The sequence below is a fragment of the Rosa rugosa genome, chromosome 5 (genome assembly GCF_958449725.1).
Source record: "Rosa rugosa chromosome 5, drRosRugo1.1, whole genome shotgun sequence".
NCBI lineage: Eukaryota > Viridiplantae > Streptophyta > Magnoliopsida > Rosales > Rosaceae > Rosa > Rosa rugosa.
In genome coordinates, this window is record NC_084824.1 from 24,406,778 (window position 1) to 24,424,700 (window position 17,923).

The following is a 17,923-nucleotide window of genomic DNA, read 5'->3' on the forward strand; positions in this document are numbered from 1 at the left end:
GAAGCTGAAATTGAATTGTGATGGGGCAGCATCAATTAATGCGGGCCATTATGGGGTGGGTTTTATTGTGAGAGATGAAACCGGGGATATTGTCTTGGCTGCGGGTCAACGACTTATGCACCCAGTTTCAGCTTTGGTGTCAGAGTTGCTAGCTATAAAAATGGGGTTGGAGATGGCCGGTGAAGGAAAGAAGGTTAGATGTCGTGGAGGTGGAAAGTGATTGTCTTAGTGCAGTGCAGCTTATTAATCAAAGAGAGAAGTGTTTTGCGGCGGAAGGAATTATAGTGGAGGAGATACAGGTGTTTCTGGATGAATTTCATATCTCTAGGATCATATTTCATATCTCTAGGATCATGCATACGCCGCGGAATAATAATCAAGCTGCTGATGCAATTGAAAAGTTTGCAGCCCGAGGGAGTGGGCGTGAGTTATGGTTAGAGGATGTTGTTTGGCTCCAAAACCAGTTGGCGTGTAAACTGTCTCTTTTGAGCGTGTGCGCAGGCGTGCCAGTACCGTGGGGTGCAGTCGTCGGGGTAGTCCCTTGACCTGACTTCTTCTTCAAGCGTTGTGGACGAGGAGAGCACCAACCTCGCCACAAGGTTCTTCTCTATGCCTTCCGAGAAAGGACTTTCTGCCTTACGGATAAGGACTTTGGGTGTGGTCTCTTGCGTTCACCGAATCGATACTCAACGTTGTAGGTTGAGCAGAGCAATCACTGGGAAGTTTGGGGAAACACGGGTTTTGCTAAAGCGTGACTTTAGCTTCGCTGGGTTGCGAGGGCGTTGCCCTTGCTTCGCTGGAAGTAACGGTGGCAGTAGCACTAGCAGTCGGCTCCTGGGGAGACTAGGACTGAAAGTACGGTCACCGGGTTGATCTGGTGATGCTGACAGTCGGCTCTTGGAGAGACTAGGACTGGCGCGCGGTCACCGGGTTTCAACGAGGTTGAAGGTTTGCTCCGGGGGAGGCTTTGTAATCGCTAGGATTGATTGATTCGAGAGAGGTCTTTTTCTGTATAGTCTTTAGCCTCTATATATAGGCTGCTTGCTGTAGATCGACCTTCCAAATAGGAATGAAATACTATATTTTAGGCCACAGTTATTGGCCTTGAATCAAATCAAAACACTTAATAGTTTTGATAACTATCGTAAGCAATAAGAGATTGACTCTGTCATAGCAATCTTTTAGGCAAGGTTAATTACCTTTTAGAATCCTGGACGTAAATGTGATAGGATATGCATATAAGAGACGTCTTCACGACTTCGCGAGATATCCTCGCGAGGACTTCCGGTCCAACAATCATGCATATATATATATATATATATATATATATATATATATATATATATATATATATATAGCCCACTGAGCCATGCAGCTTAACTTGTAGATATATATTCCTTGTTACTTGTGCCATGCCTCACGTGTCCACCATATCCCTTCCTTAATTAAATCATGCATGAGCCACCATATCATATACATCAGTCAGTCACCGTTCGATTGACATCGGACGGTTGACAGCTAAGTGATGAAATCTGAGATGAGAGCTGTCAACCGTCTGATCTCAATCGAACGGTGACTGACCAAATGATATTTGGTCAGTAGGTGACCATGTGAACGGGGCCATCATACCCATATATGTTCCATCATCAAGCATGATTACATGGTAGTATATACTGTACGTGCATGCCATTAATTGCATGGGCAGCCATAATTATTGATTGTGAAGGCTAGTGAAGGGTAATCGTATCCTTCCTTGATTGATCAACCCAATCTGCTCGCGTTCGCGACCTTGATAGAGATATATGTGGGGCCTTGATAATTACCTTGCATGGCTCGCGTAATCTCGACCATATATGTATTTGTCATCTTCCCTCTTGCACAGTACTTGGTAATCAAGTAAACAAATCACCATTAATTATCAAATATCTTGATAATTAATAATAAATCAAAGAATATTCAGATTTCCTCCAAGATTGCTTGGCCTCCAAGTAGGCTTTATTTATCCTCTAAACAATATATTCCGTACTTATCGAAAATATATCGCTTGGGCCACGGATATTGGCCCGGTTTTCTTCGAGTCCCCCTCGTCAGGAAAAAATGTTATTTTGGGTTCAAACAGATGTGCCTTCTTGGCTCATGTCCATCACTTCTAGTGAGAGGCCTTTAACCGAAGCGGATAGGAGGGATTTGAGTAGAGGATGTATTCCCAGGTTGTTGGGAGATACTGAGACTACAACGGGTCATTCCCAAGATATGTAATTGTTGGTTTGTTTGAATAAAAGTTGACTTTTCTCAAAAAAAAAAAAACTGAGTACCTTTTTTTTATTGATGAATTATAACTCTAGATGGAGGAAAATAACTAATGGTGTTACAATAAATAAATATATATATATTGGCAAACTGGAGATTAAGAGAGGTAGAAAGCCTCCAAAACCCCAGAAATTATTGAAAAAAAGAGATTACAACTAATGGTGTAACTAATGGTTTAACATATTGTAACTAATGGTGTTACAATATGTTAAAAATAGTTGGAAATTCAATCTGCTTCGATTGTGAGTCCTGGCTCCATCTATAAGAAGCAACAACAAGCTAAGATCAATTACCTAGCTAGAAAGGAACAAAACCATATTGGAGTTCTTTTAATGAAGGAATGTCTTATATTATGATCGATGTTTTGGAATTGGTGGTCAATGATCTAATGCAATTTAATGAATTCCCACGATTTGTTATATCTTCTGCTTTTAGGACTTGAATTTCATTCTCTTTTATTTTTTACAGTTCTACTGGCAGAGTTAGTTTGTTTCGTCAAGCATGTTTGTTCACCCTTTTTCTTTTTTTTTCTTTTATTAAAGGATGCTATTAGTGGCACCGAAAAAGAAATCTTCCATTATTATTTTGTAGATGCAACTGCCAGAGTACCATTCACTAATCTCATCGCCCCCATTGCTCTAGTGTTACTGCAAAATACCACACTCCCTCATTCCATTCCTTTCTATCTATATGCTCCTGTCCTACCCTTAATCTCATACTTTCCATTTTCAACTCCCACATCCTCATCTCCAAATCTGAACTGCTTGCGCATCATCAATTTGAAAGATAGGCCTGTTAGAAAGTCCCTTACAATCTCTCTCAAATGCTATTTAATAAGTTTGTTTAGATTTGATTTTCGATTTAAGACTGCGAATTGATATTGAAGCTCTTCATATAATTTAGGGAGAATATTACAAATGGTCACTCAACTTTTACCTATTCGAGACTTTGGTCACTTACCTTTTAAATATATCACTTTGGTCACTCAACTTTAACTCTATTATTCACTTTAGTCACTTCGTTAATTTTTTTCATTAAAAAAAAAATTATTTGCCACAATATTAATGATATTTTCGTCCAACCAATTGTGAAAAATTGAGAAATCTGTATTAGAATGATTGTGAGAAGTGATTAAAGTGAGATAAAATGCCCCTTCAGTGACTAAAGTGATTGACAGAGTAATAGTTTTTTTTTTAGGGAAACTGAGATTTTATTCAAGAGATCAAATAGGAGGATGAGTCTCCTCTTGTACAATGTCCAGAATACAATTTGGAATTGAACCAAACCAAGTTTCATTTTGATCTGATTCAAAAGCCATATTGGCTAGCCTGTGAGCAACTTTGTTGCTCGTTCTAGGTGCAAAACAGATTTGTACCCCCTGAATGTCGTCTATGATACTTCCAAAGTCCAAAGACTGATAATCTGCAAATGCAATATCTTGAACCGCTTGCAGGCAATCGGATTCAATTGTTGCTTGGTGAAGTTGCAGCTGCTTGGCAAGGTCAACACCAGCTCTAATGGCTAACAGTTCAACATGCTTTGCAGAATTAACATGTTGCACCGGTTGAGCAAAGGTAGCAATAAACTGGCTGTTTGAGTCACGAATTATTCCCCCAATTCCTCCATGTGGTAACTGCGCTAAAAAAGCACCGTCAACATTAATTTTTATTCTATTGGTTGCAGCAGGCCTCCACTTCTGTTGTACCTGTTTAACCGGCAAGACAGCAGACTTTCTTGCCTTTTGAAACTCCTCAAGCCAAGTCATACAACTGAAGAGCATATCAGTTGCAGTGTGGGACCGATTCTCCCATAATTTTGAATTTATATTCTTCCAAAGTGCCCATATGATCATCATGAGTTTCTCAAAGATCTCAGCCTTAAGACCCAAAGCTTGCTCCAACATCCACTCTTTGAAGTTAAGATTAGGAAGAAGAGAGCTCTGAACATTAAAGGGAGCACTAGATAATAATTCAAGAGCTACGGGACACTTACAAAAAATATGGGCAGTGTCTTCCAGTCTATGAGTGCATAGCATGCAGCTGACTTCTCCCATGTACCCCTTAGTAAGCAGGCGGTCTCTTGTGGGCAGTAGGTTGCTACATGCACGCCAAACACATATTTGAACTTTGCCAGGGACATTTGCTTTCCACAGTCTCCTCCATAATTCTCTAAATGGATCACCATTCGATGTTGTAGTTAGGACATTCCCAAGTACGTGCTCTCTAGCCACCCAATACGCACTTTTGACAGTAAAAAAGCCCCGCTTCTCCATGCTCCACAAAAGCTTATCCGGCATTGAACGTCGGCTAAGAGGGATCTTTAGGATCTGTGCAGCAACCTGAGGATGGAAGAAGGTATGCACTTTTGACAGAGTAATAGTTGAGTGACATCCAAAGTGATATATTTAAAAATTGAGTGACCAAAGTGTCGAATGAGTCATAGTTGAGTGACTATTTGTGGAATTATCCCTATAATTTATCAACCCTGAAAAGGGTAGCTTTAGACATGAATCAGGTCATATGCATGTATCCATGAATTTCCTTGTACATTTAACTATTTTTTTTTTATGACAGAAATAAATACAAGAAACTTAAAAAACAAAACCTCTACTAACTCCTCTTTCCAGCTGATCCAAATGAAATGATGGGGACACAGTAAGGGGTAAACAGAAAAACAATACATAATTATTTTGAGATCTATGAGCCAGTGAAGTTAGATTGTCCGCCACAAAATATGCCTCTCGATAAATATGCCGAAACAAAATGAAATTAAACTTATGAGCCAATCGCCTTATATCTAAGGTTTCAAATTTCTCCGAAACTACCGAAATTTCCGTAATTTTGAAGTACCGAAACGAAATTCATATGCTATATCATTTCTGTCAGGAGTTTCTCGAAATTTTTAGAAATTTTCCGCACATTTCCGCAAAATTCTTAATTTCTGAAATATCTACACACACAAAATATATTTAAAAATTCACACCTAAATTTTGTCTGAAATTTTACTCAAATTTCTGTGAAATTTGCATGTCACCGACAATGAATTTTTTACTTCATACTTTCATAGAAAAATATGAAATTTTTATAATAATTATTATTTTTTTATTTTCTTTCATAGTCAAGTTAAATACAACAAAAAACCTTTTTGCTTTTATCTACTACAAAGTTGAATTCTCTAACCACAACATGATTCCCTTTTTGCTTCGTCTCAAATACTGTATGCTTCATACAATGAAACACCATATTGAGTAATTCCACAATATCCGATATATAGATTGCGTGTGGAAAGAGATCAACACATATACAATACCCATGTGATGAAGTACCAAAATCATTTCCAAAGTTCATGTATTTAGGAGCAGTATTATATGATACTAAATTGAAGCAGTTCAACTAGCTAGATCTAACCACAGCATAGTAGCTTTTATATTCTTTTTATTGTACTTGTTCATTTTCATTTACAGAGTTTTGGTATTATGTCACCCCGGGCCCCGCTCCATTGTAATTTTCTAATTATTAGTGAAAAATGGGTGATGGCCAAGCCTCTCACTGGGTTCAAGCCATGCATAAAAAAAAAAAAAAAGTAAATCATATGCACATTATCAATATACAGTACATTTATAATTACACATTGATAAAAACACTAGTTTAGCAACCTACTACGGTACTAGTTAATTACTTGTCCATATTAAATATCATAATTATATTATAAATATGGGCTAAATACTGTTTACTACCCTCTGGGTTGGGTCCAAAATCAATTCAGTCCCTCCACTTTCAATTTCATCAAAAACACTCCTACACTACAATTTCTCATCCAATAGGTCATTATGTCATGCGTCCGTTAAATGGCACCGTTAAACTGTTGACTTGGCCTGCTAAGAGCAACTCCAACAACTTCCCCATATTTTGATTTTTTCTCTACTTTAGGGAAAAATGAGCCTCTTTTGCTCCAACAGATTCCCTATAACTATCCCTATTTTAGAAAAAGTGAGGAAAGAGAAAATCAAATTCCCTATATTTACAGCAATCTCTAAAAATTTAAGGAAGAATATAGAGAGTTTAGAGATTGCTATAAAATAGAGAATCTGTTGGAGTTGGAGAAGAAAAATATGCTAAAATTTTGACTTTTGCTTCCCTATTATACAAAAATTATAGGGAAGCTGTTGAAGTTGCTCTAACTCAGCTCAAGTGGGGCCCACATGGAAGGGAAAATTCAAAAATTAACCCTAGCTCAGGCGGCGCCATTAAATTTCTCTTGTTAATCTTTTTTTTTCTCTCACCAACCCGATGATTGCTCGAGCGAAGAAGAAAAAAAAACAAGGATTTAAGAAATCTATGGCTCAATTTTTTAGTTCAAATCTGCTTTCTTTTTTGGGTTTATATTTGTGTAGGTTTTTAATTCTAAGTTCTATTATAATTGATTTGTTGGGGTCTTTACACCACAATTTCTCGAGAGAACGGGAGACAGAAGAGAGAGAGGCTCTCACTCATGTCAAATCGTGTCGAGCGAGGGTTAGCTTGAAGAGCAAGGGCAAGACGACTAACAAGGGCTCTAAGGCTCCCGACGACCGGTCAATTTCTTCGGCCGTCAAGGAGTGGACCTCCTGGACCATGAAGAAGGCCAAGGTCATCATGCACTACTGTTTCATTTCTCTCATCATCGTTATCGGGATGAACTCCGAACCCAAGCCCCAACTTTCTCAGCACCTTAGCCCGGTTTGAAATCCAATCCCAATCGGGTCGGGTCCGATCGGTGGGTCATGGGTCGGCGCCCATTCGTTGAATCTACATCGTGTGCTTGGTACTACACAGTAGTATTTTAGGGAGGAGGTATTAGTTTTTTAGATAATTACATATAAGTGCATCTTTGGATGTTTTTTTAGCCATAAGGCCACCAACTAATTTTGTCCCTCATAAGGCCACTAGATTAAAAATGGTATTATATTTTGGATATAAAAATCAATATATTTACATAAATGCCACTAGAGTAAAAAGTCAACACCATTCTCTCTCTCCTCTCCGGTCAATTCCGGCCGACCTCCGCCCAACTCCGGCCAACCTCCGCCCAACTCCGGCGAGGTCTCCAGTCAACTCAGACGGGTCTCCGACCAACTTCCGGCAAACTGCGGCGACCACAAAAGCTACTGTTACTAACACCAAAAGCTACTGTGGCTAGCAACAAAAGCTACTATGATGAGATTTCCGGCTACCTCCGGCAAGATCACAAAAGCTACTATCACTAGCAATTAAAGCTACTGTCACTAGAAACAAAAGCTACACTGGTGAGATTTCCGGCGAGGTCACAAAAACTACTATCACCAGCAACAAAAGATATTGTCACAAACAAAAACTACGCTGGTGAGATTTTCAACGAGGTCAGAAAAGCTACTGTCACCAGCAACAAAAACTACTATTACCACAAAAAAAGATACTGTCACTAGCAACAAAATCTACTGCTACCAACAAAAACTAGTGTCACTAGCAACAAAAGCTACTCTCATGAGATTTCCGGCAACCTCCGCAAGGTCACAAAAAGCCACTGTTACCAGCAATAAAAGCTACACTCCTCAAAACCAAAATCTACTATCCCCACCAACAAAAGCTATTGTTACAAATACCAAAAGCTACTGTCATCAACACCAGAAAACTACTCTCACCAGTAACAAAAACTACTGTTATAAATATCAAAAGCTACTGTCATCAACAATAATAACTACTATCATCAACACCAGAAAACTACTCTCACCGGTAACAAAAACTACTGTTACAAATATCAAAAGCTACTGTCACACTGTATATTCCTTTGAAACATGCAGAAACTATATGGTCTCAACACACAAATCTACCAACAGAGAACACTAATCAGTACATGTCCATAAATCAACCACAAAATCTAGTGACAAAAGCCAACAATGCATCAAATCAGGCACAAGGAACAAAATGAGTTTCTACCTTTTCCAAAAACAGTAACAATACAAAATTCAAACCACAATCTATACCAAAATCAAAAACTCAGCAAAATGAATGGCATTGAGGACAACTCGTCACCGGAAAGAAGCCGAACGAAATCGAATCAGGGACCGGTGCCGGAATCTCATTTTCAGATGCGAAGGACGGCGGCGTCAGCCACAATTCTCCCAACTACACGCTCAATTTCGAGGACAACACCACATGCGTCGATGACATCCTCCTCCGGTCGTAGCTGTCGGCCTTCGTCTCCTGGAGTTTGACCCCGCCGGAGAAGTCGACCACGAGCTGGCGTATTCTGAACGACTTTCTAGAGGAAGATGAGGACAACTGGAGCTGGAGGTCACCGATCGATGCGTCGACGGATCTCCCGAGCTCAGATCTGCTTCGAATCGGCGTCGAGATCAGAGAAAACGTGGGAGAAAGAGGAGGAGGTGGTGAAACGATGCCATCTCGTTTCGCTCCGATCCGTAACAAAGCTTCTCTCCATCGAGATCGTTCGGCCAGCGATGAGCAATTGTCGGTTGCCGCCAAGGGAGAGCTTCTCACGTCGGAGATGTTCTTCGTCGGCGACGCCATGGATGACAGCCACGGAGAGAGAGAAGGTTGAATCGCCGGCGAGAGAGAGAAAAGAGAGAACGATGGGTCTGTTTTTTTTTTGTTTGAAGAGAATGGATTGAATATGATCTCAGGTTGGTTTTGACGTCTTGTTAAATAGAAGGGTAAATTTGTCAGAGACAAAATAATTTGAAGGTGAAAGTGGCCTTAAGAAGACAAAAAGAGTTGTGTGGCCTTATGGCTAATTTGAGTTTCAAAATGACACTTTTATGTAATTTTCTATTAGTTTTTTAGTATTTTTTTTGTCAAATATTATGTATGCTTTGGCATGACGAACGATGGGCTATGTTTCAATGAGAATTTTGCGGTTGTAAATTTAGTTTATATATATATATATATATATAAATTGATTTTTTCTTCCTATCAGAAGAAATAGAACGTGGGTCTGATTTGTCTCAACATTAGTTTTGATTCATATAGATTAGATTATAGTTTTATTGCCTTTTTGGGTAGAGTGGGATTCTTATTCGTATACTGAATTCATATGGGTTCAATTTCTTTTCCTTTCTTCTTGTGATTTGGGAAGTCTATTTTTGGGTTTTGTTCTGTGTTTGACATTGTGTCAAATTTTTAGAAACTGGGTTTGAGCATGTGTTCATAAACAATATTGTATTAAGGAGGAGAAAGGACGAAGAGAAGAAAATTTGAATTACCCAGCAATGCTTTCAGATTTGTCAGTAAGTCTTGCCTTGTTTTGTTGTTAATTTCTTAAAAGTGGAAGACGAAGAAGAACGAGCAATTTCTTCTTTTCAAATCAAAATTGAAGCTTTCAATTTGGAGAAAAGATTGTAATAGCTCTATCGCAGTATCATACCTCGCCATCTTTCTCCTTCTACTAATTGGATTGAAAAAGAGATGAAAATTAGCAGAGGCTGAGAATCGAATACTGATCTTTACGGCGGCGAGAGATTTTTTGGGAGAAGGGCTTGGATCAACACGATAAGGTTGAGGATCAGGAGAAAACTCAGAGAAGAAAGCTAGGGTTAATTTTTAGAATTTTACCTTCCATGTGGGCCCCACCTGAGCTTAGATGGCAGGCCAAGTCAGCCGTTTAACGGTGCCATTTAACGAACGTATGACGGAATGACCTATTAGAAAAGAAATGCTAGTGTATGAGTGTTTTTGATGAAATTGAAAGTGCAGGGACTGAACTAATTTTGGACCCAAACCACAGGGTAGTAAACAGTATTTAGCCCTATAAATATATAATTTTAGAGATGTTACATTGTAAATAGGTTTATTATAGGTTAGTTTTTTTTTTTTTTTTTGAGGAACTGGAATTCATTGAAAAAAGATCAAGGATTACATGAGGACGGAACAGCCATCCTTAATTCTAAAACTAGGCCCTTATATCAGCCTGGTTACATTCCAACAGCCATAATGGCAACTGATCAGACCAAGTACAAGTGTTAAGCTGCCTAATAGCATAACTTGCAAGTTCATGGGCAACTCTATTACATTCCCTTGGGATATAGCCACAAAAGATTGTACTAAAACGCCGCATCAGTAGTTTGATCAGTTCCACCAGGTGCCCGTCAATTGCAATGTTCTCCTCATCTGTTTGAATTGCTTGTATTATTGCCTGAGCATCCGATTCAAGTTCCAAAGCGCTATACCCTTGCTCCAACGCCAATTGTAACCCACATGAGATTGCCAAAATCTCTGCATGTCTAAGAGTTGTGACACCAAAGAGAGGAATGGTTCTTGCCACCGCGATTTCCCCTCTGTTGTTTCTAATAACAACCCTGGCACCACCCACTCTGTTATTGGGTACAAATGCACCATCAGTATTCACCTTAACAAATCCTTGAGAAGGAGGTTTCCAGCGTTTTTGTTTCTCTTTTGCTCCCCTACCTTTGGATATCATCACTGCTCTATACTCATCATGACTACTCTTTGCCATTTTGTACTAATAGAGCGCATCAAATCTTTTATCCTCAAAGACCCATTTATTTCTATCATGCCAAATTCTCCACATAATAAAAGCAAACAGATCAAGCTCCTCTTGTACAAGTACCCAGCTGGCATGGTCAAAGAATTCCATGACAGAATTTTCCTTCCAAGTAGAAATTATACAACTGAAAGGAGATAAAGCCCACATCATTTTAGCATGCTTACAATTAAAGAGAGCATGAATACTTGTCTCACCTTGGCATCCACAACGTGGACAAGATGCATCCACCATAATGTGACGTCTAGTTAGGTTAGCTTTGCATGGGAGAATATCCTTCACAGCCCGCCACATGAAAATTTTAACTCTCTCTGGAACCTTTAGTTTCCACAGCCTTTGTCACATCTTTTCCATCACCTTCATATCAGATCCTTCGCCAACTGTTTCCTCTCTCAACTCCAGATCTATAGCCACTAGAAACTGTGTACTCCCCCTTTGCTGTGAAATGCCATATCCACCTATCCGATTGTTGCCTTCCCGGAAGTGGAATGGAAAGAATTGCCTCCGCATCCCCGGACACAAAGTGTTCTCGGATAAAGGCTTCATTCCACCCTCCTGCCCCCGACATCAAAAAGCTTACCGGAGTATCCAATGCCACACTTGCCGGAGTGTACGGTTTGAAATTTACGGGTCTCGGTATCCATGGATGACTATAAATCCCCGTAGTTTATCCTATTATAGGTTAGTTTAGTCTATGTAAAAGTTTCATTCAAAAATATATTTCTATAAATGCAATTAATGTGATTTCTTTATTTTTAACTGAAATTTCCACCAAAATCAAAACTTTCTCCAAAATTTCCTTAAATTTGAAGTACCGAAATCGAAATCGAAGCCGAAATTTGAATCCTTGCTTATATCCTGCATGAGAATCTGAATTCTCCATGGAACCTGTTGAGTAAAAACTACACACAGTGAGCGTAAATGTCACCCAACATAATTTCACTCGTATTCATTTAGTGAATAGAGTTTTAATTATTTCGGGTTCGAGCCATTCAAGACAGAATGTGTCTCTTAATTACAATCCCTTGTTACAGGGAAACACCCTTTGATTTCATTTATGAAGAAACCAATTATGGATGTGTGTTTGTTTGTTTTTGCTATTGCACCCGGATATTTGAATGGGTTGCCTACGTACCCTTGGAGAGGGATCAAGCCACTCGTAGTTCAAGAATTCCAATGAGTGAATGACTCATTGGAGGGTATTGCTTTTGGAATGTGAATAGTGTTTGGACGAATTTGGTGTAAGTGAAGCAGGGATTTGATTTGTGTCAGATTTGTGTTTGAGGTAATTTTGGAAAGGTTTTGACTTTTCCTGGTGTTTGAGTGAATTTGACTAGTGAGGTCAGGGATTCGGATTTGATGAATTTGACTGGTGGAGTCAGGGATTCTGTTTGGAGTTGTGGTTGCATCTAGTGGGCCGCTAGATTGCCTACGTACCCATTGTGGGATCAAACCGACCGTAGTTCATACCAATCTGTATTTCTGTTTTGTATCGACTTTTGTGTTTGACGGATGTATAAATATTTTTTGAACCCGTCAAATGTATTTCTTTTGCAGACATTCAAATCATAGAGTGCATGTTGATCTGATTTTGGCATCTAATATACCGCATTTTGTAATGGGCCCTGGAATAGGCTTTCATGTTGTCTCCTTTACTTGTCAACGACAAATTCAGCCGGACCGAAACTTCCGAGGTGCACGGGCTTAAAAGGTGGTTTGTATTTCTTCTGTATTTTTAGGCCTCTAGTTTTATGTTGTGTCAGGCTTGAATAAAATGATATGGACACCTGTCTTTTCTTTCCAAGCCTTTTAGCTTCATTTCGCGTCAGGTCCATAATATTATTTGATACCGTCAATTTATCATCTGGTGGCAGTTCCAATGGTTTATTGACTTGAGTTAAAGACCAAGTTGGAGGTGGAGATCGACATCCGCAATCCAATTCGGAGAAGGGAACATGTCCCTATACTCTCCGTAAAATGGAGGAATCTACCATTTAGTTCTGCTTCGACACTGAGTTCTGAACTTTGTCGTCTCTTCATAATGGGGACTTCGATTAATCGGAGTTCTCATTTGCGTTTTTGGTGTTGGGTTCAGCTTTCATGGCGGCAATTTGATGAGCAATTGGTGTATAGAGCTAGCGCAACCCATTCTTTGAATTTTGGTGCAACTCACTCATTCGGAACTCTTTTGTTCACTAACCAAATCAAATAAACTTGCCTTTGTCTTCTTGCTTAACACATACAGCACCACATCAAGCAAACTCGGATTCTTGTTAATTAAACGTGCCACCCTTCATTTTGTCTTTTAGTTCAGCATGTTCAAGTTTCAATGCTTGTTTAGATTAGACAATTAAGCTTTGCCTCCATGTCTTTTACTGATCAGATCACCGCTTCAAAATATATGATAAATTAATTAAATGTGCCACCAATTTTTGTCTTGGTTATCACCACTGCTTCAAGAACACAAAGCAAAAGTTCAATTGTTCTTTATTGTGTTCCACAGCTTCAAAAGTATTTTGTCATCACCTTCCTTAATTAATGTAATCCTCCAATGCTTAATTGTAGTTTCTGTATTGGTAATTAAAATGATTAAATTCAGTTTACCCCCTGAGGTTTGGGGGTAATTTCATGTTAGTCCCTGTCCTCTCAATTTAATCAGTTTACCCCCCGAGCATGTCAATTTTCCTCAAGCGTGTCCAATTTCTCAAATTCCGTTTAAATCAAACGTCAAATCTGATGATGGGACCCACTTTCAGGGCTAAAATGGTCTTTTCAAGACCAAAAAGGCCAAAAAAAAAAACTTTCAGGGCTAAATTTTATTTTTATTTTTATAACATATGATTATATAACTAAAAATATAAAATGTATTATAATGTTTAAAAATATTATCAAAAGAGTCAAACCTGATCATAATTCATTAATTCATAGCTCATACGTTCATAACTAAATGACTTGTCCAGTTGTCCATCAGAGCATCAGTCAATATCAATAGCTATCAATCCTATGATTCCTAATTTCCTATCATTATCAGATACAATTTCAAAATTGGAAAAACAGATGCCAAATGCCCAAAAAGTCTACAAGTTCAAAACAGAATAACAGGTACACTGATAGACCAATGCTTGGATTATTTGTTGCCACGTTCCAAGTCATCCAACAGTTTCTGGCAAAAACAAAACGAACCCAGAAAGCAAATATTCATACTCAATTGCAAATTGCCAAATCTGAAATCATACAACTATGCATACTCAAGTATACAAATCAATTGCAAATTGCGAAATTTGAAATCACTCAAAGTCTCAAAGCAGTACAGAAAGCAAATATTCATACTCAATCATCCAAAACGGCAAAACAAGAGCAACCCAAAATCATACACTAGTGAATATCCAGCAAAGCAGCAACTTACCAAGCAAGACTTCAACTGAAGAATCGAACCCAGAATGTGGAAGAGAGCAACCAAGAACAATGACCAGTTCGAGACTTCGACTGAAAAGTGATAACCCAAAAAGTGGAGATGTTCATGAGACAAATCAATTGAAAGTTGAAACAATTATGAATTACCCAGAAAGTGAAAACCCAGAAATTCGATCTTACCAATTAGGCAAGTACCCACCATCAGTCCGTCACGGCGTCACCGTCGAGGAGAGGCTGGAGAGGAAAGGAGGCCACGCAGCCGTGCCAGAGAGAGAGAGAGACAGAGAGAGAGAGGAAAGACGGTGACTGCAGTCACTGCACAACTCTAACGACTAAACTTAGTGTCGATTTGGATTTCGCCTAATGCTTAACGCCTAGCTCAACCCGCCCAGGACACAGTATCCGCCTAGCCCGACTAAAGTCCCAGTAAAATCCCACGACTGCAAAGATCGCGCCCGAACCCAGACCGCCGCAAAGAACCGCACAGCCACTGGTCACTGCCATTGGCCAGCAGAGGAGCTAGCTAGCACTGAGATGCAGGATCCGAAATCCTATCCCAAACCAGGTTGACCGCGCCCAGAGCCCCCCGCTGCCGCCACCTTGAAAATCCAATCTGCACGAGTGCAAGCTCGACCCAGAAGCAAACGGAGAAGCATCTTAGTTTCGAGAATCGGGGACTTCTGCAGGAGCGAGGAAAAGAGGAGGAAACAACGAGAAAAAGAAGAGGAGGAGCGTCCATGGCCGAGCAATGGGTGCCAAGACAATTTCTGGGTAGTGATGAGATCGGCGCGTGAGGTGGTTTCCGGTGTCACCGGACGACGCAGAGGACGGACAGGATTTGTCGGAGACTAGTGGTGGTGGGATAGACTTCCTGGGTTTCTGGGGGTGCAGGGAGAAACGGGGAGAAGATAGGGTGGTGGTGGGTACGTGGGGATTAGGGAAGAAGAAGAAATGAATTTTTTTTTTTGTTTTGGTGTTTTTTTTCTTCTCCTTCTTGAAATGACAATTTTAGCCCCTAAGGTGGGCTCCTTTGTCAGACTTAACGGCCAAATTGGACGGAGAGGACACGGTTGAAGAAAATTGACAAGCTCGGGGGGTAAATTGATTAAATTGAGAGTACAGGGACTAACATGAAATTACCCCCAAACCTCAGGGGGGGTAAACTGAATTTAATCCTAATTAAAATAACCAAATTGTCCACCCCTTTGTATTGCTTCTGCACCACAACGTCATGAGTCCTGCAGAATCCCATTTTGGTGTCGAGATGTTATTGTCTCCTTCCAGTTTTGGTATTTCTTTGAGCTTGTATGTATCAATTGGAACAGAAACAACTTGACTGCAGATTTCTTCTCTTTGTGGCGTCATGATCAGCAACAACATCGTATCAGCTTCAAATAATGGTCAAACTGAAAGTGTTGGTCAGGGAGAAATTGTTGGTCGTGTAGACTTCCATTCCCGTGATTTTGGTAGAACGACCACGGTAGTATCATTTTGGAGGGAGCTTCTAGCACTCAAATGGTTGTTCATGAACAACCATTTCTGTGCATTACTCTTGCGATAGTAGCACCATTTTGGAGGAGTTTTGGGCACGAAACTTGGCTGTTCATGAACAACCACCCTTGTTTCAATGCTTGAGCATTTGAGAGCAACAACAACGTCATCTTGACTAGAATGGGAAGACTCTAATAGTTGTGGTCATTCATGAACGACCTATTAGAGGATTGGAGGGCCATAAGACATACGACGATTAATTGAAGATGCATGTATCACAACTTCACAAGGAAGGCATATGTATACCTGCAGCTTTTCTTTTTATTTCTCTGATTGCTTTTCTTCTCCTTGCGTCTCCTCCTCTCTGTATTTCTTTTCTTCTGCTGCTCTATAGCGTCCTCCTCCTCTGCTGCGTATTGTTGTATTTCTCCCTCTCCTCTGCTGCCTTTTTTTGCTCTGTTGATTATTTTATAAGCAACGTAGAAGGATAAGAGATCATGTTGGTTGAGCTCAATTTGATTCGAAATTGACATGATCGATCTTCAGATGACGATGACCACTTCCACATTCAAATTTGTAACTGTGGGAATTATCCACAACTTTCAATATGTTATTTGAATTTGAAAGCCTGTGCAAAGTGCAGCATATAATTGCTTCTTTGTCGCCATACTGTTTCTCTTCCTTCTGGAGATAAGAACAAAGGCCAACTAACTAACCATACTCAAGAGCTGAGATTTAAATTGGACTTATATCATTCTTGTGCTTTTGAATGAATTTGTTATGTTGATTTGGTGGCCAAGTCAAACTATACAAGTGTATATATTGCAATGGGCTCCCACTTTTTTGATTTATTTTGAAAGACCACTACCATGTAACTTTTGAATGTAGCCCCTCTCGAATTGGAATTGTGAATTTTTCGGTTTCAACAGAACCTCACATCTTCCTTGAATATAGTCAATTAGCAACTTAGAATCACCTTCAACCAAAACATTAGCATATTGATGAAGTAATGCAGTATGTAAACCATCCCTTAATGCAGTTGCTTCTGCAACAAGAGTATTAGTGATTCCTAACTTCTTATTAGCAGCAAACAAAGGATTACCATCTGCATTTCTAATGTACATTTAACTATTTGTATTATGAAATTCCTTGCTTTCGGTATTGTGGATTTGACATATCTTGTTTGCAAACATTCAAAAATCTAAGATTTGCTTCTCTTAAACTGTATTAGTCAGCATATAAACTTAAATATATTATGAGAAAACTATGTTTTTTTTTTTTTTGATTAAATTCAGTTTACCCCTCTGAGGTTTGGGGGTAATTTCATGTTAGTCCCTGTCCTCTCAATTTAATCAGTTCACCCCCCGAGTTTTTCAATTTTCCTCAACCATGTCCAATCCGTCCAATGTGAATGTTAAGTTTGACAAATGAGTCCACTTTAAGGGCTAAAATTATCATTTCAAGAGGAAAAAAAAACTCCACGACAAAAAGAAAAAAATTTGTCGTCTTCTTCTTCTTCCTCCTCTTCCTCTGATCCTCCTCCCCAAAACCAAACCACTCTTCATCCCCCTCCTTTGGTCTCTTTCTATTCACTGTCGCCGCTCCCCAAAATCAAGCCATTCAACTCCTGGGTTTCAGTTTACAGAGACTTTAGAGGAGACAAAGTAGATCTGAGTTTCTCTCTCCTCTACCAGCTGGTCCCTAGCTATACATCGCAACTCACCTCCACCATCACCATGCTCGCCAGTCTCCGACAAATCCTGTTCGGCGTCCGCGTCATCCGGTGATGTCGGAAACCAGCTCGCGTGCCACGGCATCACGCGACAAATAGTGGGGGCACCCATTATTCTGCCATGGCCGCACCTCTTCACACTCTCTCTTTCTCTCTCTAATTCTCTCTCTCTTTCTTCCCTTATCGCTAAAAAAAGAGAAAAAATCAATAAGATAGGGTTTCAATTCCCTCTAGCCTCTTTAGTTCTTAGAGATTGATGTTATGCTTCAATTGTGAGTTAGGGTTTATGTGCAGATCGGTGTTGAGGTTTCTTGACAGATCGGTCGCCGGAGCTATGGGCTACTTCTTCGGTTGCTTCAGAGTCAGGGACGATAGCCATCTCAGCTCTCGGCCTCACCTCGTTTCTCAGTCCTTGCGTTCGATTTCGGTTCTTGTTAT

General features: G+C 39.7%; 2 protein-coding genes and 1 long non-coding RNA gene across 3 annotated transcripts; 1 reads left to right on the plus strand and 2 right to left on the minus strand.

Moving 5' to 3' along the window:
- Nucleotides 1-3,532: 3,532 nt before the first annotated feature.
- Nucleotides 3,533-4,494, minus strand: LOC133711407 (uncharacterized). Its single transcript, XM_062137538.1, has 2 exons — nt 4,303-4,494; nt 3,533-4,249 (listed from the first exon to the last, which is right to left on the minus strand). Exons 1-2 carry the CDS (start codon nt 4,492-4,494, stop codon nt 3,533-3,535), a joined length of 909 nt encoding a protein of 302 aa, XP_061993522.1.
- A 160-nt stretch (nt 4,495-4,654) lies between these two features.
- LOC133711408 (mitochondrial import receptor subunit TOM7-1-like) lies at nt 4,655-7,034 on the plus strand. Its single transcript, XM_062137539.1, has 3 exons — nt 4,655-4,664; nt 5,774-5,780; nt 6,704-7,034. Exons 1-3 carry the CDS (start codon nt 4,655-4,657, stop codon nt 7,032-7,034), a joined length of 348 nt encoding a protein of 115 aa, XP_061993523.1.
- A 6,788-nt stretch (nt 7,035-13,822) lies between these two features.
- On the minus strand, nt 13,823-15,154 carry LOC133708614 (uncharacterized). The gene is made up of 3 exons (XR_009845920.1): nt 14,443-15,154; nt 14,255-14,334; nt 13,823-14,011 (listed from the first exon to the last, which is right to left on the minus strand). It is a non-coding gene; the product is annotated as an uncharacterized LOC133708614 (long non-coding RNA).
- Between the last annotated feature and the right edge of the window lie 2,769 nt (nt 15,155-17,923).